This window comes from Cervus elaphus, chromosome 7 (assembly GCF_910594005.1).
Source record: "Cervus elaphus chromosome 7, mCerEla1.1, whole genome shotgun sequence".
In the NCBI taxonomy this organism is placed as follows: domain Eukaryota; kingdom Metazoa; phylum Chordata; class Mammalia; order Artiodactyla; family Cervidae; genus Cervus; species Cervus elaphus.
In genome coordinates, this window is record NC_057821.1 from 18209574 (window position 1) to 18234971 (window position 25398).

Here is a 25398-nt window from a genome sequence, read left to right on the forward strand (position 1 = left end):
AAGTCTTAACTACTGGACCACCAGGGAAGTCCCTTATTTTTTGTGAATCCATTTGTAATTAGTCTCTATGTGAAAAAAGAATTTTGTGAGACCAGATTTTGCTAAGAGACTAGACTTTACCTAAAAGAAGTTGTTATTGAAGAAAGTATACAAGTTATCAGTGTACAACTGATGAATTTCCACAAAGGGAACACATTACCCAAACCAACAAGTAGAACATTACTAGCACTCCCCTAGTGTCCCCTTCCAGATACTACCCCCTACCCCCCACCAAGGTAATCATTATCCTGACTTTTAACACCATAAATTTTTTCCCCTGCATTTGAACTTTATAGAAATTGAATCTCATGTAGCATGTACTCTTTTCCATCTACTTTCATCTGCTCACCAATGTCAGGTTTGTGAGATTCACCCACATTTTTATTATACATTGTTGTCATCATTCATTCTCATTTCATATAATGTTCCATTGTGATTATATTATAATTTACTTATCCTTTCTTTTGTTGATAGAATTTAGATAATTTCCAGTTGGGACTGTTACAAATAATGCTGTGATACACATTCTTCTATATGATTTTTGGTGAATACAAGAGCAAACATCTCTTCAGGATATATCTAGGAGTGGAACTGTTGGCTTATAGGGTATGCGTATACTCATCTTAAGTAGATTCTGTCAAACAGTTTTTTTAATTAAATTAATTTTAAAAATTTCTGGCTGTGCTGGCTCTTTGTTGCTTTGCAAGGGGTTTCTCTAGTTGGTGGCGAGCAGGGGGACTCTTCGTTGGGGTGCTCAGGCTTCTCATTGGGGTGGCTCCCCTTGTTGCAGAGCACAGGCTCTAGGCACATGGATTTCAGTAGTTGTGGCACATAGACTCAGTAGCTGAGGCTCAAGGGCTCAGTTTTTCTTTGGCATGTGGAATCTTCCCTGAACAGGGATTAAACCCATGTCTCCTGCACTGACAGGCGGATTCTTATCCACTGCGTCAGTAGGGAAGTCCAAACAGTTTTCCATAGTAGTTTTACTGATTATGGTTGTTCCACATCCTTATCAATATTTGATTTTTTTTGTACTTTTCATCTTGGCCATTCTTGTGAGCACAGAGTAGGTTCTCATTGTGTATTTAATTTACATTTCTCTGATGCCTAAATGAGGATGAGTCACTTTTCATATATTTACAAGCCATCTAGATATCCTGTTTTGTAAAGGGTCTGTTCAAGTCTTTGGCCCATTTTATGTTGGGTTGTCTTTCTTATTGATTTGCAGAAGTTCTTTATGTAGTCTGGATACTTGTCCTTTGTTGGATGTATGTATAGCAAATGTCATCTCCCTCTCTGTGGGTTGCCTTTTCATTCTTTTACACTGCAGTTGACCCTTGAACAATGTAGGGGTTAGGTACCAATCTCCATGCAGTTTAAAATCTGAGTATAATTTGTAGTTGGACCTCTGTATACAGGCTTCCTCCTGTATGAGGTTTGTTCATAATCACTGCTCCATATCCATGGGACCAACCAACCAAGGATTGAGTGGTACTATATTATTTACTGTTGAAAAAAAATCTGCATGTGAATGGACCTATGCAATTCAAACCCATGTTGTTAAGGGTCAACTGTATTTAAGAAACAATAATTTGGGGAACACATGTACACCCATGGCGGATTCAAGTCAATGTATGGCAAAACCAATACAATGTTGTAAAGTAAAATTAATTAATTAATTAATTTAAAAATAACAATAATTTCATTTTTTATGGCTGTGCTGGGTTTTTGATGTTCTGTGTTGACTCTCTAGTTGTGGCCAGTGGGGGCTACTCTCTAATTGCAGGCAGATTCTTTGCCAGCTGAGCCACAAGGGAAGCCCAAGAATACTGGAGTGGGTAGCCTATCCCTTCTCCAGCGAATCTTCCTGACCCAGGAATCAAACTGGGGTCTCCTGCATTGCAGGCAGATTCTTTACCAACTGAGCTATCAGAAAAGCCCAGTTGCAGTGCTCAGGCTTCTCATTCTGATGGCTTTTCTTGTTGTGGAGTATGACCTCAAGGGCATGTAGGCTTCAGTATCTGTGGCACATGGGCTCAATAGTTGTGGCTCCCAGGCTCTAAAACACAGGCTTAATAGTTGTGGTGCATGGGCTTAGTTGCTCTGCATATGGGATCTTCCTGGACCAGGGATTGAACCTGTGTCTCCTGCATTGGCAGGTGGATTCTTTACCACTGAACCACCAGGGAAGCCCCAACTGTGTGTGTGTGTGTGTGTGTGTGTATACACCAACTGTATATTTTTATCACAACTGATATACAGTGTTTTTAATTTTAACATCATATAATTTATAAGGTTTCTTTCCTTTGTTGTTGGCTTGTTTGGTTTTTATTTAAATTTTTTTCCTCATCAAGGTCATGAAGATGTTCTCCTATGTTATCTTCCACTTTCACATTGGGTCTTAAACTCATCTTGAATTCTTTTATTATGTGGTCTGAGATTGGGATTAAGATTCATTTTTTCCCCTATGGTGATATTTAACTGAGCCAGCATCATTTATTAAAAAATTATAATTTACCCCACTGCATTTTATATGATATAGATCTATTTCTGGAATCTCTGTTTGGTCTCTTTTTCTGTTTTTCATTGTCTGGAAGTGCCATTACTTACTTAATCAATCCCCAATTACTAGGCATTTAGGTTGCTTTTTTTTTTTCTGCCTGGTGCTGGGTCTTAGTTGTGGCGCATAGGATTTTGTTTCTGCGTGCTGGCTCTCAGTTGCAACATACAGGATCTAGTTCCCTGACCAGAGATGGAACCCAGGTCCCCTGCATTGGGAGCCAGGAGTCTTAACCATTGAACCACTAGGTTGCATTTAATTCAAACATATTTTTGAAGACCTATCTCCCTACTCCAAAAATAGCATCTTCTTTTTCATTAGTGAATCTTACATACCTTGTTCCCAGTTGAGTAGGTTGTGGCTTATGTCACTATTGTTTTTTCAAGTACAACTGTGCTGTGGGATATAATGGAGTGAGGGCCCTTCTCTGGGGGGCTGCAAAATCGTAGCTGCTGCCCAATGGGAAGGTCCTTTCAAGAGTCAAAGGGCTGTTGGCAGATTCACTCTCAGGCACGGGAAGGAACTATTTCCAGCTGCAATGGCAGTCCTGGAACAGGCCGCCAAGATGTTACACTCTGTGCGCATGTGTGAGAGAAAGGAGGCCGATGAACAACTCCTTATCCTGACACAATCTTCTGTCCACCTCCTCTTCCCAGGAACCCATCCCCCTTGCTTTCACCCCATTTTCCAAGGAAATCCTCCTTCTTTCCTCTGGGGTCCTTATTGGACCCTAGATCTTAAACCTGGAGAGAACTCAAGTCCCAAGTAAACTATCCTAATGAAGATGTTCAGGGAAACATTCATAACAGAGGAACCCAGGAAAATGTTCATTTTGCCAAGAAAAACTTGCAGCAAAGATGATCTGTTTTGTCTCAGTGACTTACTGCTGGCCAATGGGACAGCCAGCTCAGGTCAGAGCAAAAGCAAGCGTTAGGAAGCCCTGGGTGGGTCAGCCTGTCTGTGGCTTTGGGGCTGAGGAGGTCCTGGTCCCAGCTGTGGATGAGTGTGCTTGCTCTTTCAGCCTTCCTCCCACCTCGCCCAGGAAGAGGGGGTCAGAGCCAAGAGCCACACAGATGTTCGCTGTGAAGCAGCAGCAGCTGCAAAAAGGCTCAGGAAAGTGGAGAGAGCTGATAGGGTAGAGACAACGGTGGGAGGGGGCCGTGAGAGCAACTGGGAGAATAGGGCTGGCAGAGCGAGGGACAAGGGATGGTCCTGTTTGCTTTTTCCTAATTAATGTGGTTTCCTTACAAATCCCCCCGCTGATTCCAGCTGGTCAACTCAAACCATAACAACACGTGGCCTGCCCGGGCCAGGAGCTGGGGCTGCTGGCCTCCCCACAAGGTTCTGGTTTCCGCTGTGGCTGCTACCCACCCTCCCCAACTGGCTTTGTGCAGATGAGGGAAGGGACAGCACCCTAGTCGGGGCTGGGGGTGACAGCCAGGGACTGCTGGCTTTCAGCTCGCCTGGCTGCTCATCTCAGTTTCCTATGACCTTTAAAAAAGGGCACTTCTCTGCTTGTTTGGGCTGCTGCTTCCAAACAGGTATGGGTGGGGGTGGATGGGGAGACCTTGGACAAAGAACTTCTTGCTCACTGATGGCTTCTCTACCTACAGGTGTGCCCTGATTGACGCAATGGCCCTGGGAACCATCGGGGTGTGTCCTCGCTCATTCATTTTCCAGCGTTGTTTCATTTCCTCATTGGGACTTTACTGTGTCCAAGTTATTCATCTTATCCCCTTATTCCTTCTGGGATTCGTTTTGCCAGCAAGTCTCAGCTGAACAGCTACTATGTACCTTTTGTGAACAAATAATTACATGCCTCAGGGGAACACTTTCCAAGGAATAAAAGTTCTTGTCTGACAAATATGTTGTAATAAGCTGGATGACTGACCTGGGCTTATTTGCTTTCTCTTCCTTCCCCCATCTTCCCTGCAAAAATTCTTAAAAAAAAAAAAAAAGAATAAAATACACGTTCAGGAAATGTACATAAAACTTGACTGTGCTGTATCATCAGTTCAGTTCAGTCGCTCAGTCGTGTCCGACTCTTTGCGACCCCATGAACCGCAGCATGCCAGGCCTCCCTGTCCATCACCAACTCCCGGAGTTCACCCAAACCCATGTCCATCAAGTCGGTGATGCCATCCAACCATCTCATCCTCTGTCATCCCCTTCTCCTCCTGCCCTCAATCTTTCCCAGCATCAGGGTCTTTCAAATGAGTCAGCTCTTCTCATCAGGTGGCCAAAGTGTTGGAGTTTCAGCTTCAACATCAGTCCTTCCAATGAACACCCAGGACTGAGCTCCTTTAGGATAGACTGGTTGGATCTCCTTGCAGTCCAAGGGACTCTCAAGAGTCTTCTCTAATACCACAGGTCAAAAGCATCAATTCTTCAGCACTCAGCTTTCTTTATAGTCCAACTCTCACATCCATACATGACCACTGGAAAACCATAGCCTTGACTAGACGGACCTTTGTTGGCAAAGTAACGTCTCTGCTGTGTAGACACAAAGTAATGTCTGTGCCATATAATAGATTAACTGTAAAGCAAAACAGGTTTATTTCTATGCTAGATCACTTGGGCATGCTGCTACCCTGATATGGATAGGGGGAGAAATCAAGAGAAGTGGGATTGGTGGGAAGCAGCTGTAAGGGACTTCAGCACCCTAGAACCTTTCTGGAAAGTGAGACCAGAGGAAGGCAACCCCAAAATAGAACTGCCAGAGGAGGGGGAGCAGGCCTGCAGTGCCCTTTGTGTCCACTCTCCAGGCCGAGACCAGGAGACATGCCAAGCAAGTGTATCCTAGTCTGGACCCCCAGTGCTTGGCTGGCATTCACCTCACTCCATCTTCAGCCAGTGGTGGGGGCCAGTGAGACCCATTCCACTCAGTTGCGACACAAACCAAGCAAGCCCTGGTTGTGAATGGGCATTTCTTTTATTTTTAATTTTTTAATTTTTATTTTTTTAAATTTTTTTGTGAATGGGCATTTCTGCAGTGGGCTGGATGCTCTATCAGAAAAGGACTTCATGTCCCTGTCCAGCTGAGAAACTCATCAAATTTCTTTCTTCCGGTGCCTCAATTCAGTTCTTGTATAAGGGGAAGGCTTTTAACCGTTTAGAACACTTTGGAATTATCAGCACATTCTTGCTGATGGGTCTAAAATGACACCTAAGGAGATGCTGTCCCCTGTATGCACTGGGAACAGCTACAGAAGCAAAAGGAAGGAACTTCAGGCTGAAAACCAGGCTCTCCTCTAACCAACGGGCAACCTGAAGTTGACACTCATGCTCTCTGGACCTCAGTTTCTCCGTCTGTGAGGAGTCTTATCTGGTTCTAGGATTCTGGTTCTGTGAACACTTCTATCTTTGTAACCCAGAGTGGTAGAGTTCAGTCTTCAGTCCCCACTGCTCTCTCTGCTCTCTTAGAGTCTCAGCCATTTTCACCCTCAGCTTTCACCTTGAGGCTGATAAGTCCAAAATCTACAGCAATGCTTTTTTAAAAAATCTTTTGGGCCATGTCAGGGATTGAGCCATCATCCTCTGCATTAGAAGGGAGGAATCTTAACCACAGCAACCCACCTTTGAGCTCCAACCTCTGTCTCCAACTGCCTACAGAAATTTCTATTTGGTTCTTCTGAAGGAGCTTAAATATACACCCTCTCTAAGCAAGGCCACTTCATGCTCAGTCGCTAAGTCATGTCTGACTGTTTGTGACCCTGTGGACAGTAGCCCCCAGGCTCCTCTGTCTATGGGATTTTCCAGGCAAGAATACTGGAGGGGATTGCCATTTCCTTTTCCAGGGATTCTTCTTGACTCAGGGGTTGAGCCTGAGTCTCCTGCATCTCCTGCACTGGCAGACAGATTCTTCACCACTGAGCCACCTGGGAAGCCCAAGGCCACCACAGCCTTTCTCATAAATGCCATCAGGGCTGTTGGTCTCCCTGTGGCACAGATAGTCAGCATTGACTGCCTCCATCCAATTTCCAAAGTTTTCATAATTTTCATGAATTTCAAAATTGTCTCATGATTTCCTCCTCTTCCTTATCATTTAAATTTCCACCGTCTTCTAATACCTCAATTTGCCCACCCATTTCCCCATCTCCAGTCTACTCTGCTGTCTCTGTCTGATTTTCCTAAACACCCCAATCAGTTTCCTACTCAATGGTATCTCATCGCCCACAGCTGCTGCCTGAATTTGCATTTTTAAGGAACTCCTGGAAGATGAAAGTCTGAAAACTGCTGACTAAGGGGAATAGAATTCCAGCTCTGAGGCTTGACATGAGGGGCCTTCTGTGATATGCCTCCCTTCCCCTCCCCACTCTTCCTCCCTCTCCTCCTGCACAGACTCTCAAAACCTACCTCTGCTCAGGACTTCCCTGGTGGTCCAGTGGCTTAGATTCCTTGTGTCCACTGCAGGGGGCACAGGGTTTGATCCCTGGTTGGGGAATTAGATCCCACATGCTGAAACTAAGGAAGAGATCCTGGGGCTTCCCTGGTCCCATGTGGAAATCTGTCTTCCAATGCAGGGGACTCAGGTTCCATCTTTGGTTGGGGAGCTAGGATCCCACTTGCTGTAGAGCAACTGAACCCCAGGCCACAATCAGACAGAAGCCAGCCAAAGATCCCTCATGTCACAACTAAGATCCAGTGCAGCCAAATAAGTAATAAATATTTCTTAAAAAACCCACCCCTGCTCATTTTCCTTCTCTTGTCTACGCCATCATGCTCCTCTTTGAGGCTACCTTCCCTCATCTTCTAGTCAGAATCCCCACCTCTTTCAAAGCCTGGCCCACCCCTCACCCTCTTTGTCAGGACTTCCTCCATCTGAACTTGCTACATTCTCTCTCACCCTTTCCTTCCTGCCGCTTCAGTATTCATCTGACTTCTACCTCTGACTCCTTAGGTACATGCTATTCCACATTAGACAGGAGTCTCTGAATTGTAAGTGACAGTCATCCAGTTTGAAGAAGGACATTTCCTACCTTTTATCTGTATCTTGTTAGATCTTTTTTTTTTTTTTGGCTGCACAGCTTGTGGGCTTTTCCTCCCCGACCAGGGATGGAGGTCCTCGGCAATGGGAGCCTGGAGTCCTAACAATTGGACCACTAGGGAATTACCCATTTGCTACCTATTAGAACCAACCCTGGGTGGAGAGGGGACAGTGGGGCCTCGGGACACCTGGAGCCGGAGACTCAGCCACCACCGGGCTCTTCCCCTCCTGCCCTTGTCTCTGTTTCTCTCTGCACTTTGCGTTAATTCTCTCGTCATTCTCTCCTTGAGAGGCTGCCAGTGGTTCTCAGCCTTGAGGCAGGGATTGAGTCACTAAGATTGGCAGGCCCCAGTGGAACTGTATGGAGAAACTGCAGGAGAGGCAAAAAGGAGTTTCCCCAAAGAAGGGAAAGAGAAAGGGAAAGTACTAGACAGAAAGACCAACACATGGTCACCATTGTGTTAGTTAGAAGTTAGGTCAGCTACACACGGCAGAAAATCCCAAGCAGCAGTGACTATTAGATGATAAGATGGCCAAGGACTCTGAAACCAAGCTCCTTCTAGCTGGTTGCTCTGCCACCTCTTAGTCCTGGATGATGGCTTGAGCTTCAGCCTTTCTGCCTGTATGATCTAGGGAACAGAAAGGAGAATGAAACAAAGAGTGATTTGGGAATTCCTTGATGGCCCAATGGTGAAGACTCCAAGCTCTCACTGCTGAGAGCCTAGGTTCGATCTCTGGTTAGGGGTCTAAGATCCCATGAGCTGTGAAGTATGGCCAAAAATAAAAAAACATTTTTAAAAAAAAAGGATAGTCCAACTTCCTGCCATCCTTGAAAGTTGCCTTCTGGAAGTTGTACATGCTTTAGCTTACATCCCTTATATTGCCAGAAATAAGTTCTATGGCTATAGCTGAATGGGCTTCCGGGAAATATCCTAATTCTGAGCAGCCATGTGCACAACTAAAGTCAGGAGTGCTGTTAAACACAAGGGAAGGAGAGAATGGATGTCAGAGGACAGAGGATGTGCCGTGACCCTAATCCACCAGGGGCTTTGAGGGGGGCATTTCCTGCTAATGAGGTGCCCTTTTCTACACTATGATGTTTAAATGGTTGAAAGGCAATCCTGGCACCCAAGTCTGTTTGGTCTGATCATCCTTAAGTTCCATTTTTATCTCCGAAGTTCCAGACCTCAGCATTCTGGTGTGCAGCTGGGGCTGGTCAGTATCCTCCTTAAAATGAGATGCTCTAGGATGGCATCGCCGACTCGATGGACATGAGTTTGAGTTAACTCTGGGAGTCGGTGACGGACAGGGAGGCCTGGCGTGCTGCGATTCATGGGGTCGCAAAGAGTCGGACACGACTGAGCAACTGAACTGAACTGAACTGAAGCTGGAGCCAGTGTCCCAGATGTGTGAGACCAGTACAAGATATAACTGAGCTCTTAGTGCCCCCATTTCAACACCCTACATCTGTTAAGGTCCCCAGATTGAGACAGAATGTGCCTGGCCTGAGGGGCTTGTTGTCCTCTAACCTCACGCTCATCCTGGTGTGACACCTCACTCCATAATCTGCTCCTCCGCAGACTGACCCCAAAGCAGGAGGGGCTTCCCAAGCATCTATGCCAATGCCATCGTGCTCTTGCGAAGCCTTCATGTAACATCTTAACTGTCAGTTGGTGGATCCCACTTCTTCCAAGGTCAGAAGCCGTGCCCTCTCCACCCTCCATGTGCCCCATGGAGCAGTCTGTTTTTTTGTCTTTCCTTCGGGTAAGTGTATTTTCTTAAATAAAATGCAAGATCTCGCAGAGCAATGGAAACCCATAGCCTGCATTCAGAGTATGTCACAGATTGGGTTCCTGAGCAGTTGACTCGGAGGCAGATGTTAGTATGTGGTGGGTGTTCTAGGAGTACTTGGTTGTTCTGCTAAAGGGAAGGAAGGGAGGTCGGACAGAGAGAGCGGTTGGGCTGCAGTGGGGCTCAGTGAGCTGCCCCTGCCTCTCACAAGGAGTTCCAGTGCTGGGGTGATCCTTCAGGGTGACTCCAGCTGGGACAGGAGGGCCGGATATTTATATCCTCATGACAATTAGCCATCAGAGGTGGGTAGTCTCCGCAGAGGTTGGCAGCTCAGGTCTTTCTGCCTGCAGCACTTTCAGCAGCTGGAAAAATCCACCCTTTATTCCTGAAGTGGGGTCTGGACAATGCCTCATGGAGTCCGTTGCTGAGCGGAAGACCTACGGGCTTAGAGTTGCCACTGATCAGGTGGGTCACTTGGGGCCAGTCCATTCATCTCTCTGAGCCTCAGTTTCTCCTCTTGTAAAAACTAATGCCTGGGGAATCACCAGGTGCGATGGGTGGAGAGTGATCAGATACTGGAGTAGCTCTATTCAAAGGCTTGATTTGAATCCAGAGGCCATCCCCGGGTCCTCCCATAAACCCCCAATCTTATCTTTGTTGCTGTGGACATTATCAGAAGGCATGATCACTTGGGTCCTAGGCCGGGGATGCGTATCTAGGTCAGAAGGGGGCAAATTTAGGGACCAGCTGGCAGGAGCCCCTGGGGAGCTCTACTGTTTGGAGTGGTCTGATGGGAGGTAGGCAAAAGCCACAAAGTGGTTGTCAGAGACTGAACCTTTGCGTGTCCCTCCCACCCCAAATTTATAGGTTGGAACTTGAACCCCCAATGTGACTGTATGAGAAGGGAAAGTCTTCAGGAGTTGATTAGACTTAGATGAGTCCTGAAGGTGAATCCCCAGTGATGGGGTTAGCGGCCTCATAAGTAGAGGAGGACATATCAGATCTTTCTCTCTGCCTTGTGGGGCTACTGTGAGAATGGGGCCGTCTGCACACCAGGAAATGGACCCTCACCAAGAATCGTATCTCTTGGTTGGCACCTGGATCTTGGCCTGCCCAGCCTTCAGAACCATGAGAATGAAATGTCTGGTTTTTAAGCCGTTCAGTCTGTGGTAGTTTGTTACAGCAGCCCATGCTGAGTAGGATAGTGGGAGTGGGAGGTGGGGAGGGAGGCAACTGGGAAATCTGGGGGTTCGTGGCTTATAGGCAAGTCACCTGGCTCTCAGGACTGGGTCTACCACTGGCCATGGCACCTGGGGCATGTCCCTGGGCTGCTTTGGACTCCAGTGACCTCGTGTGTGTGTTCAGTCCTACAGTCCTGTCCGACTTTTTGTGACCCTGTGGACTGTAGTCCACCAGGTTCCTCTGTCCACAGAGTTCTCCAGGCAAGAATACTGGAGTGAATTGCCATGCCTTCCTCCAGGGGATCTTCCCAACCCAAGGACTGAACTTGTGTCTCTGTGTCTCCTGCATTGCAGGTGGATTCTTTATCACTCAATCACCAGAGAAGTCCCCAGTGACATCACTGGAAACTGAGTGGTGGGGTGTGAATCTCTGAGGTCATCGCTGAGTTGATGAGCTGAAGTCCATCCTTTGCACCTCTGTCCTGGGACTATGATGGGTAGGGGAGAGGCTGGGAGCCAGAGAGCTAAGCTTTCTCCTCTTTTCCTTCAAGCTGGCCGTGCTGTCCCTACAGAAGCCACTGCTGGCCCCTCAGGAAGTCTGCCCTTGTGTAGAAGGGGGCAGGGTGGTGGTTGGAAGGTGCTGTGGGCAGTGAGAAAACTGCAGGGCCAGGAATGGACAGTCACAACCGTCCCTCCACATTGTCCTTCCTGGCTGCTGGCAGCCTCCGGATGAACTTTGGGTCTGACAGTTTCTGGGTGAATTGATTAAAGTCAAGGGTATTAATAATAAAAGAATGTAAACTAGATATTATCAGTGACACAGATCTCGTGACCACGTGGTATGTGCTCTTGTGTATGTGCGTGCTGGGAGGGAGGAGATGTCTGTCAAGTTTGGAAAAATGCCACCTTTTCCTCTGGCTCCGTTTCCTTTTGACCCCTGAGAAGATTTTCAGTTGTATTTATCACCACAAGCTACCAGGCCTTGGAACGTGAGAACGCAGGGGAGGCAGTGACGCCAGCCTCTCTGCTCAGTCCTGGGGGTGTTGGAAGGCACCCCGGGCACAGAGTGAGGGCGGATGTCTTCTCTGCTTTCTCCTTTCTAGCCTATCTGACCTTTCACAGGGATCTATGTCCCCACGACTTTCCTCTCTGAGAAGCTGGACGTGGGCTTGAGTGGAGACCGGGGGACAGATGAAATGCTCTTAGAGGGGCCCTTCCAGGCCAGGTTGGTCCTGGGATCTCCATGGAGACCGGACCACAAGCCCTTGCCCCTGAAGACCTGTGCATGCCACCTGCCTCAGGCCTGCAGGCTCCCAGAGCCAAGGGTCTCTGACTGGTGGCAGCAGTCCTGGGAGGCAGGAAAGGGCAAGCGGAGGGAGTTCCTCTTTCTGGAAGGACCTCCCAGTTCCAGAGCGGTCTAGTGACTTGCCCAAAGTGACACAGAAAGTTAGAGACAAAGTCCGAGTCAATCAAGTGACCTGACATCTAGAAAAAGAGGCATTGTATTTGCTCTTTCTCGCTGGGAGGTGGGAGGGGCTGGAAAAAAAATCTTTTTGGCTGGTCAGGTAGTCCTGGGTGGTAGCGTATTCCTTGTGGTCCTCCGCATGGTGCCTACTGCTAAGAAGTATCTACTTTGCACCCTACCCCCTCCAATCTGCCCAGGGAGCTGGTAAGGGGGAGAGAGCAGAAACCAGGAACGAAGGAGGGAGAGGCCAGAAGGGGGAGGCAGAAAGGGAGGAAAGGACTTGGGGACAGAGGGAGCTGGAGGATGAGCAAACAAACAGTGTCCTGGAAAACAACTTGTTTCCCCTTTCCAGGCTCCCTGCCTGCCCCACTGGAGGCGGTGATTTAGAATAACGAGCCATAATTTGATTACATTCTCATCCAGCCTCTCAGGATAAACAAGGATCTCCCGTGGAAGGAAGGGACACGCTGCCCAGGCTCTGGCACACTCCCCAGGGCCTGAACAGGGGTTCCCCCTCCTCCTGGGTGCGCCTGAAACATGTAGTTGAGCGGCTTCACCACCCCCCACTCCATTTTCTACCAGGGTTTACATTCTCCGTGTGTCTCCTGCCCCTCCTCCCCTTCTTCCTCTTGGCCTGCCCCAGTAAGGTCCTCACCCTGAAGCCTGCATACCGTGTAAATATTTAAACCCATCTATTATTTCCTGTTTATTAGCAGTGTAAATCCTGAGTTCATTCATTGTGCATCTGTCTCCCGGTACTGTCTCAGAAGAAAAGACCCGAAGGCAGGGCCGTGTGTCCACCCTTCCCTGGGAACAGCCTTGCTCAGGCCTGTGGTCAGTCATATCACTGATTCTTTAAAAATGTGCTTTTACTTTTTCCACATTTAAAAACTGTGGTCAAGTATGCATAATATAAAATTTATCATCCTATTTTTTTAAGTGTGTGCAGTACATTTGTAATTTACCACTGTCACCATGTCCATCTCCAGACCTCTCTTCTGTGGAGGAAATTCTTCATCTGTGGATGAAATTCTGTACCCATGAAGCACTAATTGCCCGTTCCTCTCTCTCCCCAGCCCCTGGCAACCGTCATTCTGTTGGGTTGGCCAAAAATCTCATTCAACTTTAAGTACAAATAAAAGACACCTTTTTCATTTTCACTTAGAACTGTATTGAACAATGTATTCATTAACTTGAACCAACTTTTTGGCCAAGCCAATACTTTCTGTCTCTCTGAATTTGACTATTCCAAGTGTCTCATATAAGTAGAATCATACATCATTTGTCTTTTCCTGACTGGCTTATTTCACTTAGAGTAGCATCCTCAAGGTGTGTCCATATTGTAGCATATTGCAGAATTTTCTTCCTTGTTAAGGCTGAGTGATATTCTTTTGTATGTATACACTACATTTTGCTTAGCCATTCTTCTCTCGACAGACACTTGGGTTGCTTTCATGTTTGAGCTGTTGTGAATAAGACTGCTTTGAACATGGGTGTACAAATGAGCTTTTTAAAAAAGTAACAAAAGGCTACCTGTTATTGATTGCTTACTGTGTGCTTGGGGCCACATAGACATAATCACTTAATTGTCACATGTACCCCCCAGGTGACAACAATTCTCTCCATGAGGCTCTGGAAAGCCAAGTGATTTTACCCAAGGCGAGGAAAGGGCAGAGTGAGGACCATCATCTGTGTGTGCTCCAGCCATGACCCTTCACTACACTGTGTTGATGATGGACTTGAAGAAGGAGGTCCAGGGTATATTACCCATCCTGCACCCCCAGAAAGGACTGACACTTTCCCTGAGTCTCTGCCCAGTTTGAGAACCCATCCTCCAGTTCACAGGATTCAGTCAGGCCAGTTTCTCCCTCCAAGCATCCACTGTGGGGATTTAAAGCAGATGGCCCCTGGGCATCAGTCTTTTTTTTCTGGCCATGCTGCAGTGTCTTAGCAGGATTTTAGTGCCCTGACCAGGGATTGAACCTGGGTCCATGGCAGTGTAAGCGCCAAGTCCTAACCACCTGACGGCCAGGGAAGTCCCCAGGCATCAGTCCTCTTTTTAAAATTTTTAATATTTTTTGAGGTATAATTGGCATGTAACACTATATTAGTTTCGAGTGTACAACATAATGATTTGATATTTGTATATATTGCAAAATGATAGCCACACTATGTCTAGTTAACATCCATCTCCACAGAAAGTGACAAATAAATTTTTTCCTCTAATGAAAACTTTTAAGATCTGCTGTCTTAGCAACTTTCAAATACCCAGGCATCAGTCTTTGAAATATCCTCCCCAAGTGCTTCTCAGGGCCCCCAGGGTTGAGAAGCACTGGGTTAGGAGAGAGGAAGAAGGATAGACACTCCCACCCACTTCAGCCCCTCGATCTTCCCCTGTGTCCCCATCCCCTGGCAAGGGCCATGAATGCCCCAAGTCCAGTGGCTCAGAACCCCGGGCTGCCTCCTCCCCTGCCTCTAGAAGTTCTGTGTAGCGAGTGTGGCTCCCGCACAGGATGGCCTGGATACAGGGCCCTGCGGGGGCCCGGGATGGACCCATCAAGCCCAGCCAGACTCCAGAATAAAAACAGCTGCTGACAGTCCACAGGCTGCTAGAATTTTTGTCACCTCCCTGGGGGTGAAGATGGTGAAGTGGAAGGCAGGAGTCAGTTCGTCATTAGCAGGGTGGGGAATGGAGGGAATGGGGTGTACTGGGGCCCCATAGGGCGGGTCTGGGAACATCATCTTCTCTACCCCCAGGCTGTAGCACATCTCCCTTTGGTGTCCCTGATGCAAGCTCCCCCCACCCCCCATCTCCCTGAGCTCCCGTTAAATCCAGGGTGGTGTCTGGCCCAAAGGATTTCTGGGTGGGGCTCTGCCCTAAGGTGTCCAGCCTCAGGGGCTGCTTGGTGGGGGCACACTGGGGTGAGCAGAGTCTTTCAGCCTGTCCTGGATCTCTTCTTCTGAGCCAGCCTGGAGCCAAGAACTCCAAGGTCCCTCTGGGAGTAGCAATTGGCCGGCTTGGTTCCCACGGCAACGTGGAAGGTGGGGGCAGGGGCACAGCAGAAGGAGAACTGCCTTGGGCACTGAAAGACTTGGGTCTGGCCTCTGCTGAGCTTCATAACCTTGGGTGGTCACATCTCAGCATCTCTATCTGCATTATAAAGGGGCTGGCCCAGATCCCTGCTTCTCAAACACACTGCGTGGTGGAATCCTTTGGGAGAGCCTTAAAAACTACCCTTAACTGGATTTCATCCTCAGAGATGCTGCTGATCTAATTGGCATGGGCTGTGGCCTGAGCACTGGGACTTTTACAAGGTCCTTAGTGTTAGTCGCTCAGTTGTATCTGACTCTTTGCGACCCCGTGGACTGTAGCCCACAAGGCTCCTCTTACGAGCTCCTTGGAAGATTCTAATTTACACTCAAGTTTGAGAACCACTGTTCTAGATAACTTCTTCCTGACCATGGTCCTATCATGATATCCATAGAGTAAAGTGAAGTATTAATCATTCAGTCGTGTTTCTGACTCTTTGCGACCTCTTGGACTATAGCCTGCCAGGCTCCTCTGTCTGTGGGATTCTCCAGGCAAGAATACTGGAGTGGGATACTTCTCCAGGGGAGAATACTTCTCCAGGGGATCTTCCTGACCCAGGGATTGAACCTGGGTCTCCTGAATTGCAGGTGTATTCTTTACCTTCTGAGCCACCAGGGAAGGAGGATATTTGTTTTATGTATTTGTTCTATGTCACCAGAGGTGACCACAGAGGAGACTCCAGCTGCCCACCTGTCTGGCTGTCCCTAAGGACTTCATGACTCCATACCTCTGTGTCAGCAAGAAGTGCTTGTGTCTTTCCAGCTGAAATTTATTGCCTCATCGGTCCTGCAATGCAAGAAATTCATGTTTTTGTGCTGAAGTCCCAGGCAGTTTACAAAGTTACAGGTTACACACGGGTTATCTTCTTGGTGCATCAATTTCCTAGAAGATATTAGGAGAAAAATTATGATTCACCTTGTAAGTAGTTTAAGACGTTTAAAAATATATACTAACAGATATGTATGGCTGTATCCTGGAGTAGAATGCAAAGCTCACATATGTTTGAAGCTAAAAGATCAGATGTCAAAGAAATTTGACTATTGTGTCAGGAGGCATGGGCCTGCCACACTTCCTGACTTGGATGACAGTTGGAGGAAAACATTGGAGAAACCTCGAGTCAATCTATGCAGGCAAGGAGAAGCATTAACTTTTGACAGTTCAGGAAGGCTACCTGGAGGAGGCAGCATTTCAGGGAGCTTCTTGGAGAGAGGGGAGGAAGAAAGGAACAGGTTGGAAGAAGGGCATGGCTGGGACTCTGTAGCACCTGCAGCAGGAATATAAGCTCAGACAATGTCTTTCTTGCCCTTGGCTTATAAGTTTGAGAAAGTCCCTAAAGATCCCTCCGATACACACCACTACCCTAGTCCACACCCTTGAGGCCAGATCACTGGCCCTTAGCCCGCCTGCCTGGAGCAGCTGGTGCAAGATTGCAACACCAAAGCCCTTGTCCTGGCTTTAGAGGCTGCTGCTGAGTCACTATCGCAGAGATAGCCGCTGACCACCCAGGCAGGAGAGCAGCCCGGTTGCCCCAGTGCTCTGCCATTTCCTCCAGCCTATCGGCTCTGGTCTTCCAGCCTTAGGGGCTTCCCTGGTGGCTCAGATGGTAAAGCATCTTCCTGCAATTCCGGAGACCCAGGTTAGATCCCTGGGTTGGGAAGATTCTCTGGAGAAGGAAATGGCAACCCACTCCAGTACTCTTGGCTGGAAAATCCCATGGATGGAGGAGCCTGGTAGGCTACAGTCCATGGGGTCGCAAAGAGTCAGACATGACTGAGTGACTTCACTTCACTTGCAGCCTTAGAGAGACCCTTGGCACTGTAAGGTCAGGAACAGGCTTGGGGAAGGAGAAATTCTCTCTCTGTTTCTCCTGTAAAGTCTGTCTGGCAGACTGCCCTTCACCCTTCTCACCCCCTCCCCCTCCCCAGTGACTGCCAAGAGATTGGGTACAGAGCAGAGAGTCCATGGGAGGGGCACTCTGCCCAGTGGTGAGGGTGCTGCGGGGCCTGAGCCCTGGGTCCTCTGTTCTGTAGCCTGGCTATCAGAGAGGGGATCATGAGCCTCAGTTGCCACCGGCTTCTTGGCAAAGGGGCTGCTCTTTCTCCTTGGCAACTGGGCCAGTGATGCCCTGGGGGCACTGAGCATCCTCTCCGAGCAGGAGGACTGACCTTTGCTTCTGTTCATCCCACCCCAGGGAGGTAGCATGGAGTACTTGTTGACTACATGGACTATTTGTAAATTTGTTATTTATCCGCCTTTGCATACTAAGTGTTCAGACAGTGCCTGGCACATAGTAGGTGCTCAGTAAATATTTATAGTATAAATAAAAAGAGCCTGACTCTGGATTTGAATGCTCTTGGTAGAAACTGTGGGACTTGCTTCATTCTGTAAAATGATGACAGTCATAGAACCTACTTCCTAGGACTGACATATATAAAACCTTGAGACAGTCCCCAGTATATGCTAAGCACTCAATAAGTGTTTGCTGTCGTCTTAAATCTCTCACCTTATTTTCCAGTCTCTCCTGCCCCATGAAAGGCTCTCTTTGTTCTCCTCTGAGCCGCTCCTGGAGATATGGTGGATAGCAATGGGGACCAGCTGGGCCTGGCATTTGCCACCTTTGGAGCCTAGGACAGCATCCAGACACGGGATCGAACCCGTGTCTCTTGCACTGCAGGCGGGTTCTTTACCACTGAGCCACCTGGAAAGTCCTTATCATGTTTCTACTATAGCTAATGTTTATTGGATATTTATAAGGTGTTGGATACATGGATTTTCTGGCTTTTTCTTTCTCTGCCCTACACATGCCTGTGAAATGTGGTTTGGACACATGTTGACGGAGTCTTGCTTGGTGTGAAGGGCAGGAGGGGCCCACACACCATGAGGTTGACAGTCCCCCTTCGGATCACTTTTTTTCCCTGACAGAATGATCTTTCTAAGCCAGAAAGAAGACCCTGTCACGCCCTTGCTTATGGCCCCTCCACGGTTCTCTGTCTCCGGCATAAGCATAAGCCCAGGACACTGCAGGGACCCGAGCAACTCCCAGCCTTCTGCTCCCCCCACCTCTCCATCTTGTCTCTAGCTGTTAGTCTTGAGCTCCACAAGCCGGTCACCCCAGACGACCTACCCTCCCCAGCTGGCCCGCAGGCTCCCACAATATAAAGCATATGCTCTCCAGAGAGAATCTGGCCTGGCCGCCACACAAATGAGATGGCCTCAGCGCTGCCTGGAAAGCCCATCCCCTCCCCTGCTCCCCCGACCTCATTTATTATTTTCTTTCAAGGTTCAGCTCAAACATTAACTCCATTAAGTAGCCTTGACTGACTCCTGCATCCATCACATATTTCCTTCTCAGCGTCTGATAAGGGTGTGTGCTTCCTTTGACAAGGCACCTAAACACCACTGGTTTCCCCCACTGGATGGGTAACTTCTTCATTTTTTTTTTTTTTTGGAAGAAGTTCTTTATTTTATTTTATTTTGGCCACGCAGCATGTGGGATCTTAGTTCCCCGACCAGGGCTGGAACCCACACCCCCTGCAGTGGAAGGGTGGAGTCTTAACCACTTGCCTGCCCGGGAAGCCCCTGGATGGGCAACTTCTTTGTGGGCCAGCATCCTTGGTGCCTAACTTGGGAGTTTCAGTGTGGCGAGCCCAGGGAAAACTTGTGGGAGGAGAATGAACGGATTTCTTGGGGTGTGTAATTACTGGTACACATCAAAGCTGAGAGTGACTGTACCACGGGAGGGTGTGGGGTCCTGCTGATGGGCTGGGACTCATTTGGGAGCATGGGTAGTTGGTGGGAAGGGTCAGACCACTCTGGGCTGGGGTTGGCAGTCTGGGAGCTAGAAGACCCAGGCTTCTTGTCTCCTGCCTGCTTCCTGGAAGCCTTGTCAGGGCCTCTGTCTGCCAGGCAGGGATTTGGAGTCGGATGGATATTTGACTCTCTCCTTGTATGAAGGAGCTGTGATGCTCTCACTTTTAACCTCTGGCATGGGTGGCTGCTCCAAGCAGTAGCCACTGAGTGACCTCCAGACACAGACTTCTGCCCTTAGGGCTCTCAGTGCAGGTGTGGATCAGAAGAGGGTGAACGCCTTGGAAAGTGATATTATCCAGGCCCTGGCCTCCACGCAGGCCTAGACTAAGAGTGGTCCTCCCTCCACTGGAAAAACTTCTGCAGAGGGAGATTCTATAAGGCCTTTTCTCCACCTCTCAACCCCATGCTCTTGCTGGGCTGAGCCATTCCATCTCATTTGTGTGGTGGCCAGGCCAGCCTCTCTCTGGAGAGCATAAGAATTGTGGTTATTTATTTATCCTGATGATTTTTAAAGTTGTATTCATTAATAGCCATTTATCATGTCTCTGGGTACATGCTCAGTTGCTTCTGTCATGTCTAACTCTTTTGCAACCCCATGGACTGCAGCCCACCAGGCTCCTCTGTCCATGGGGTTTCCCAGACAAGAATACCAGAGTGGGTTGCCATGGTCTCCTTCAGGGAATCTTCTTGACCCAGGGATCGAACCCGTGTCTCTTGCACTGCAGGCGGGTTCTTTACCACTGAGCCACCTGGAAAGCCCTTATCATGTTTCTACTATAGCTAATGTTTATTGGATATTTATAAGGTGCTGGATACATGGATTTTCTGGCTTTTGTTGTTGTTTGTCTTTTGGCTGCATGGTGAGGCATTTGGGATCTTTGTTCCTTGACCAGAGATTGAATCCGTGTCTCCTGTAGTGGAAGCATGGAAGTGTAACCACTGGACCACCAGGGAAGCCTCGAGACAATTTAAATAGTTGGGGACATATGCTCTGGGTTCATACGGTGGTCAAATCCCAGCTGTGCCACTTGTTAGCTGTGATGTTGGCTTCACGTTCCTTCACGGCTCTGTGCCTGTTTCCTTATCTGTACAATGGGGATAATATAGGGTTGTTGGTAGTTGGGAAGGTTGCGGTGGAGATTAAGTGAGTTAATGCATGAAAAGCTTTTAGAGGAGCACCTGGTGTGTAGTAAAATTCACATGAGCTGTGCCTATCACACAGCCGCTGCCTTCCTGTTCCAGATCTGGCCCGTATTGCATCCTCCCTGTTTGTCGTTCACGTCCACACACTTACCTCACCAGACCAATTCAGTCTAACAGACATTTCCTTGCTATGCTCTCTGTGTGAGGTCTGAGCCGTCCTGTGCCAGGCATTGACGGAGGAACAGATGTGTTAAGTTGGATTTCCTGCCCTTAGGATGCTGTGAATCTCCTGGACACATGAGGTTGGAGACAGAGGATGAATAAGACAGGTTTCTGCCCCCAAGAAACTCACAGTCCAGATGGGAGGCTGGTGTGGAAACAGACCTGGCAGAAAAATGAAAGGGCCATTGAATATAGAAGCTAGAGCCACTTTTTCTGCTTTCTAGGAATGTACTATGTTTCATCTTGAGGAAGTGGTTCTTTTGTGGGGAAAATACAGCAATGGGACCTTTGGGTGAGACAGGCCTGGCTTTGAATAGGTGAAGATGAGGTCAAGAGGGAAAGTTTTGCATGTTATCAGATGTTGAGGAAAGTGGCTTCACAGAGACAACTCGGCAGAAGTTCAATGGGTGAGGACCAGCAAAGACATCTCTAGGCAGAATGAAATCTCATATTTTTTATTTTATTTTTAAAATTTTGGCCGTGGCATGCAGCTTGCAGGATCTCAGTTCCCCGACCAGGGGATTAAATCTGGGCCATAGCAGTGAAAGTACAGAATCCTAACCGCCAGACCACAAGGGAACTTCCAATGAAGTTCCAGTCATCGGGATTTAAAAAATTTATTTTTCCTTGGTAGGTAATATATTCGCATATTTCAATATTTTAAGTGTATAAAGGTGTAAATTATGAAGAGTATGCCTTTGCCCCTGCCCTCCGTCACTAAGATTACCACCAGGTTCACATAACTGCCGGGGGATGAACTGGGAATCAAAACCTAGGAGTCTGGAGCTTTTGGTCTGGAGTCTATGCTCTGAACCTCTCCGTGTTCCCTGGCTTCACAGGTGAGGGGGCAGAGCCCAGAGAGGCAGTCACACCGCAGGCTGATGGCAGAACCTAGGCGGCTAGAAGCCAGGACCACACTGAGGACCCTTCCACTGGCACATTGCCTCAGTTTGCCTGATGAGCCCAAAGTGAGGCAGGGTGGTGTGGGGGAAGGGTCAGCAGGCTTGTGGTTCTGAGATGGCGGTTTGTTCTGGGCAGTGGTGGTGGGGAAAGCCTGGTGCATGGAGAGGCGCTAAACACCTGCCAATACAGGTTGACCTGGGCTGTGCACCAAAGACCCCTGCTGTGGACTTAAGATACAAATCTGACTCTTCCTGCTCTTTCAACTGTGGTTTGTCCACTTGGTGGCTTTTCTGTGACCCAGACTAACACCTTGCCCTGTCCTCAGGCCCATCAGGTAACTCTCTCTCCCCCCAGGTGTCATCAGTAGCATCCTTTTACCACATAAGCAGGATTCATCATGTTTTGGGGGGTGGGGGGCATTTAAAAAATTTTATTTTGACATGTACACACTAATTTATTTATTTTTTATTTCTTTTCAGCTGTGCTGAGTCTTCGTTGCTGCACACGGGCTTTCTCTGCTTGTGGAGAGTTAGGGCTGCTCTCTAGTTGCAGTGCTGGGAAAGATCGAGGGCAGGAGGAGAAGGGGACGACAGAGGATCAGATGGTTGGACGGCATCATCAACTCGATGGACATGGGTTTGGGTGGTTGGATGGCTGGATGGCATCATCAACTCGATGGACATGGGTTTGGGTGGACTCCGGGAGGTGGTGATGGACAGGGAGGCCTGGCGTGCTGCAGTTCATGGGGTCGCAAAGAGTCGGACGCGGCTGAGCGACGGAACTGACTGACTGACTTGTTGCAGTGCACAGGCCTCTCATTGTGGTGGCCTCTCTTGTTGTGAAGCACAGGATCTAGGTGCGAGAGCTTTCAGCAGTTTCAGCACAGGGGTGCGTTAGTTGTGGCACGCAGGCTTAGTTGCTCCGCAGCATGTGAAATCCTCCCGGACCAGGGATCGAACCCTCGTCCCTTGCATTGGCAGGCAGATTTTTACCCTCTGCGCCACCAGGGAAGTCCGGTCGGGGGCAGCTACTCAAGGAAACAAAGAAACCACATGCAGGCGAGAACTGTATATGGTGAGGACTCCATAAATGCTCTTGGTGATTCCCTGCCCAGGTCTGATGAAAGCGATTTGGGGATCAAGGGTGATGGCATCGAGACTCTCTGACCTCTTCCAGGATGGGGCACTTTCAACAACTGTCCCAGTTAGGCTAGGGAGCACCCCAACTTGCTGCTCCTTGCACCCCCCTCTCCCCTCCCTCAGTCACAGCCCCGGCATCTGTCTGCTGCAGCGTTGAGACCACTGGTGAGTCTGTTTCAGAGAGAGAGATCAACTCTCCTCCAGCTGAAGACAGAGGGCAGGGCAGTGTCCTCCCTGCCCCCACCACGCCCAGCCATGGCTCCGCTCCTGTTGGCCTCTACCAGGCACCGTGAGCACCTTGAGAGCATCTCAGCCTCCCAGCCTCTGACACAGTGCCTGGCCCTAAGTGTGTGCTACGTGAATGCTAAATCTCTTCAGTCTTGTCCGACTCTTTGTGACCCCATGGACTGTAGCCCACCAGGTTCCCCTGTCCATGGAATTTTCCAGGCAAGAATACTGGAGAGGGTTGCCATGCCCTCCTCCAGGGGAATCTTCCTAATCCCAGGGATTGAACCCATGTCTCCTGGGAAGATGGCTCCCAGGAGACAGGTAGGTTCTGTCTACCTACTGGCAGGTGGGTTCCTTACCCATCGAGCCACCTGGGAAGCCACTCATTAAAGCCCATGGCACCAAGAAGTGAGCCCACCAGCCTGCCAGTCTGTCTTGAGGAACTCGTATTGCCTAGCTTCTCTAAGTCTGGCCCTAGCAGAGTATCCCCTTCCTTCTATCCAGCCCGCTTTTTTTTTTTTTAAAGAGCCGCTTTCTTGAGGTGTAATTCACATACCACACAATTCACCCACTTAAAGTGAGAATTCGATGGTTTAGTCTAGTCGTAGAGTTGTGTAACCATCCCCACAAGCAGTTTTAGAACATTTCCATCACTAGCCCACCCATCTTTTGGCTGCACCCATCTTCCTTAGCTTTCAAACACCCACAGTTTTCCTCAACTTAAAAGAAAAAAAGCCTCCCTTGACCCTGCTCTGCACTCTCTGGCCATTGTGCAATATGTTTCCCTCTTTCCGTGACTAAGCTGCTTGAATGAGCGGTTCACACCCACTGCCTTCATTTTCTCAGATTCAATAAACATTTTTAAAAAAGCATCTATGAGGTACTATGCCAGAAGTTTTCATATACATCATCTCATTTAATCCTCATAAACATTTTGTGAGTTGGGAATTATTATATTTATTTTAGATGTGAGAAATACAAGGAAAGTGACTTGCCCCAGGGGTTTGGCCAGGATCTGGTTCCAGCTTCGTGTGAATCCAGAGTGGGTGCTCTGCTCTCCTGCCTGCCATCAAGGCCAGCAGCACAGCCCAACTGCTGACCTTCTTACTCATCATGTGGTCTGGGTGTCTGTAACCTCCCAGCACCCCTCTGATGACCTTGCTGTGCCAATCAGATTGACGACCAGTACTGTCTCTTCTTCCAGCCTTGGTTCAAGCTCTTCCTTCCACCTGGCATCCTTTTCCTTCTTCTTTTCTATCTTGGAAAATCTGATAATCCTTTAAAAAATTTTTTTTCTCTTCTTAGATCTGGCTCAGCTCTACTTTCTCCTGGGGAAAGCCCTATATTTTTGGTTGAGCCTCAAAGAAGGGGTTGACAGAGGATGAGTTGGTTGAATGGCATCACCAGCTCAATGGACATGAGTTTGAGCAAACTCCAGAAGATAGTGAAGGACAGGGAAACCTGGCATGCTGCGGTCCATGGGGTCGCAGAGTCAGACACGACTGAGCAACTGAACAACAAAAACCTGCTTTTGAGGGCTATGATGTGCTTTGTTCGTTATCTAACAGCTTGGTGTTCTTATTGAACTGGTTGTGAGTGTAGTTTTAAATTTCCTGGGACTCTGAACCACATTGGTATACTGCAACCCACACTTTGCTCTATTATTATTATTATCATTTTAAAGTACCTCATCAGGTATAAGATCAGCTGGCACTTTAAAAAAGTAATTTTTATTATTATTATTTTTTTTACCATACCACATTCACATACCGCATGGCGTGAGGGAGTTTCCTTCCCCAACCAGGGATTGAACCCACACCTCCTGCAGTGGAAGTGTGGAGTCTTAACCACTGGACCACCAGGGAAGTCCCACCTTGCTGTATTATGATGGAACAGGTGCTCAGTAAGTGTTTTAGCAGAAAGGAAAGAAAGAGAGAATAAAGGGAGGGAGGGATAGAGAAAGGGAGGGAAGAAGAAGGAGGCTTTGGGGGTTGATACGATGGTAGTGATAGTAGGTAACCCAGGAGATATGCATGGGAAGGTGTTTTCAATCATGAAATCTACATTAAAGGGCAAAATAAAACTTGTGTCTTAGCAAGAGTCCTCACATATGCCATGTGCTCAATGATTACTGTTTGTGTTAATCTCAGTGACCTCTGCCCTGACCCCATGCCTGGAGATGGTACTGTGCCTTCCTCTGGGTAAGGAGTCTTCCAAGCAGGGACCACGTCTGTCCCTGATCACTTTCCTGGACTTAGTACAAGGTTTGACACATGGCAAACCTCCAAAAATGCTTAGCAAAAAAAGTAGAGTTACCTGTCGCTCAACTGAATCTCTGAAGATGTGTTCCATAGGTGTCTTCGGGACATGTACCAGCTCAGCCACCTCATTCAAGAAATACTAATTAAGCACCTACTGTGTGCCCAGCATAGTTCTAGGCACTTGGGATTTGACAGTGAACAAACAGATATGTTTGCCTGTCCACATGGAACTGGCACTCTAGTGGTTGAGAGAGATGACAAAGAAGAAAACACAAAAATTAGTAAATTTTAGGGTATATTAGAAACTGATAAGGACTTCGGAAATTAAGAGTTGAATAGGATAAGGGGAGAGGATTGAGAGTGTTGATAGAAGAGTGGTTACAGAAGCATATTGTTGGGTGAGAGTAGGCTAAATGAGTGGTGAGATTTAGGATCAAAACCTGAAGGAGGTAAGGATATTTGGGGACAAAGAGTTCAAGGCAAAGAAACCAGCAGAAGCGAAGGCCCTGAGGCAGGAAAGTGTTTGAGGCCATTGAGGCCAGGGCAGAGGTAAGGGGAGGATGATAGGAGGGGAGGGA

At 48.1% G+C, this 25398-nt stretch overlaps 1 protein-coding gene across 2 annotated transcripts in view; it reads left to right on the forward strand.

The window, feature by feature from the left end:
- Positions 1-4424, forward strand: part of RSPH9 (radial spoke head component 9) — a 38090-nt gene extending 33666 nt beyond the window's left edge. The window contains exon 5 of one of the 2 annotated variants that reach the window (XM_043907592.1): positions 4213-4424. In XM_043907592.1, the coding sequence (XP_043763527.1) occupies positions 4213-4227 (15 nt within the window). In that variant the 3' untranslated portion in view covers positions 4228-4424. The remainder of the gene's footprint in view (positions 1-4212) is intronic. The other variant, XM_043907593.1, reaches the window with a different exon arrangement.
- Positions 4425-25398: the final 20974 nt, after the last annotated feature.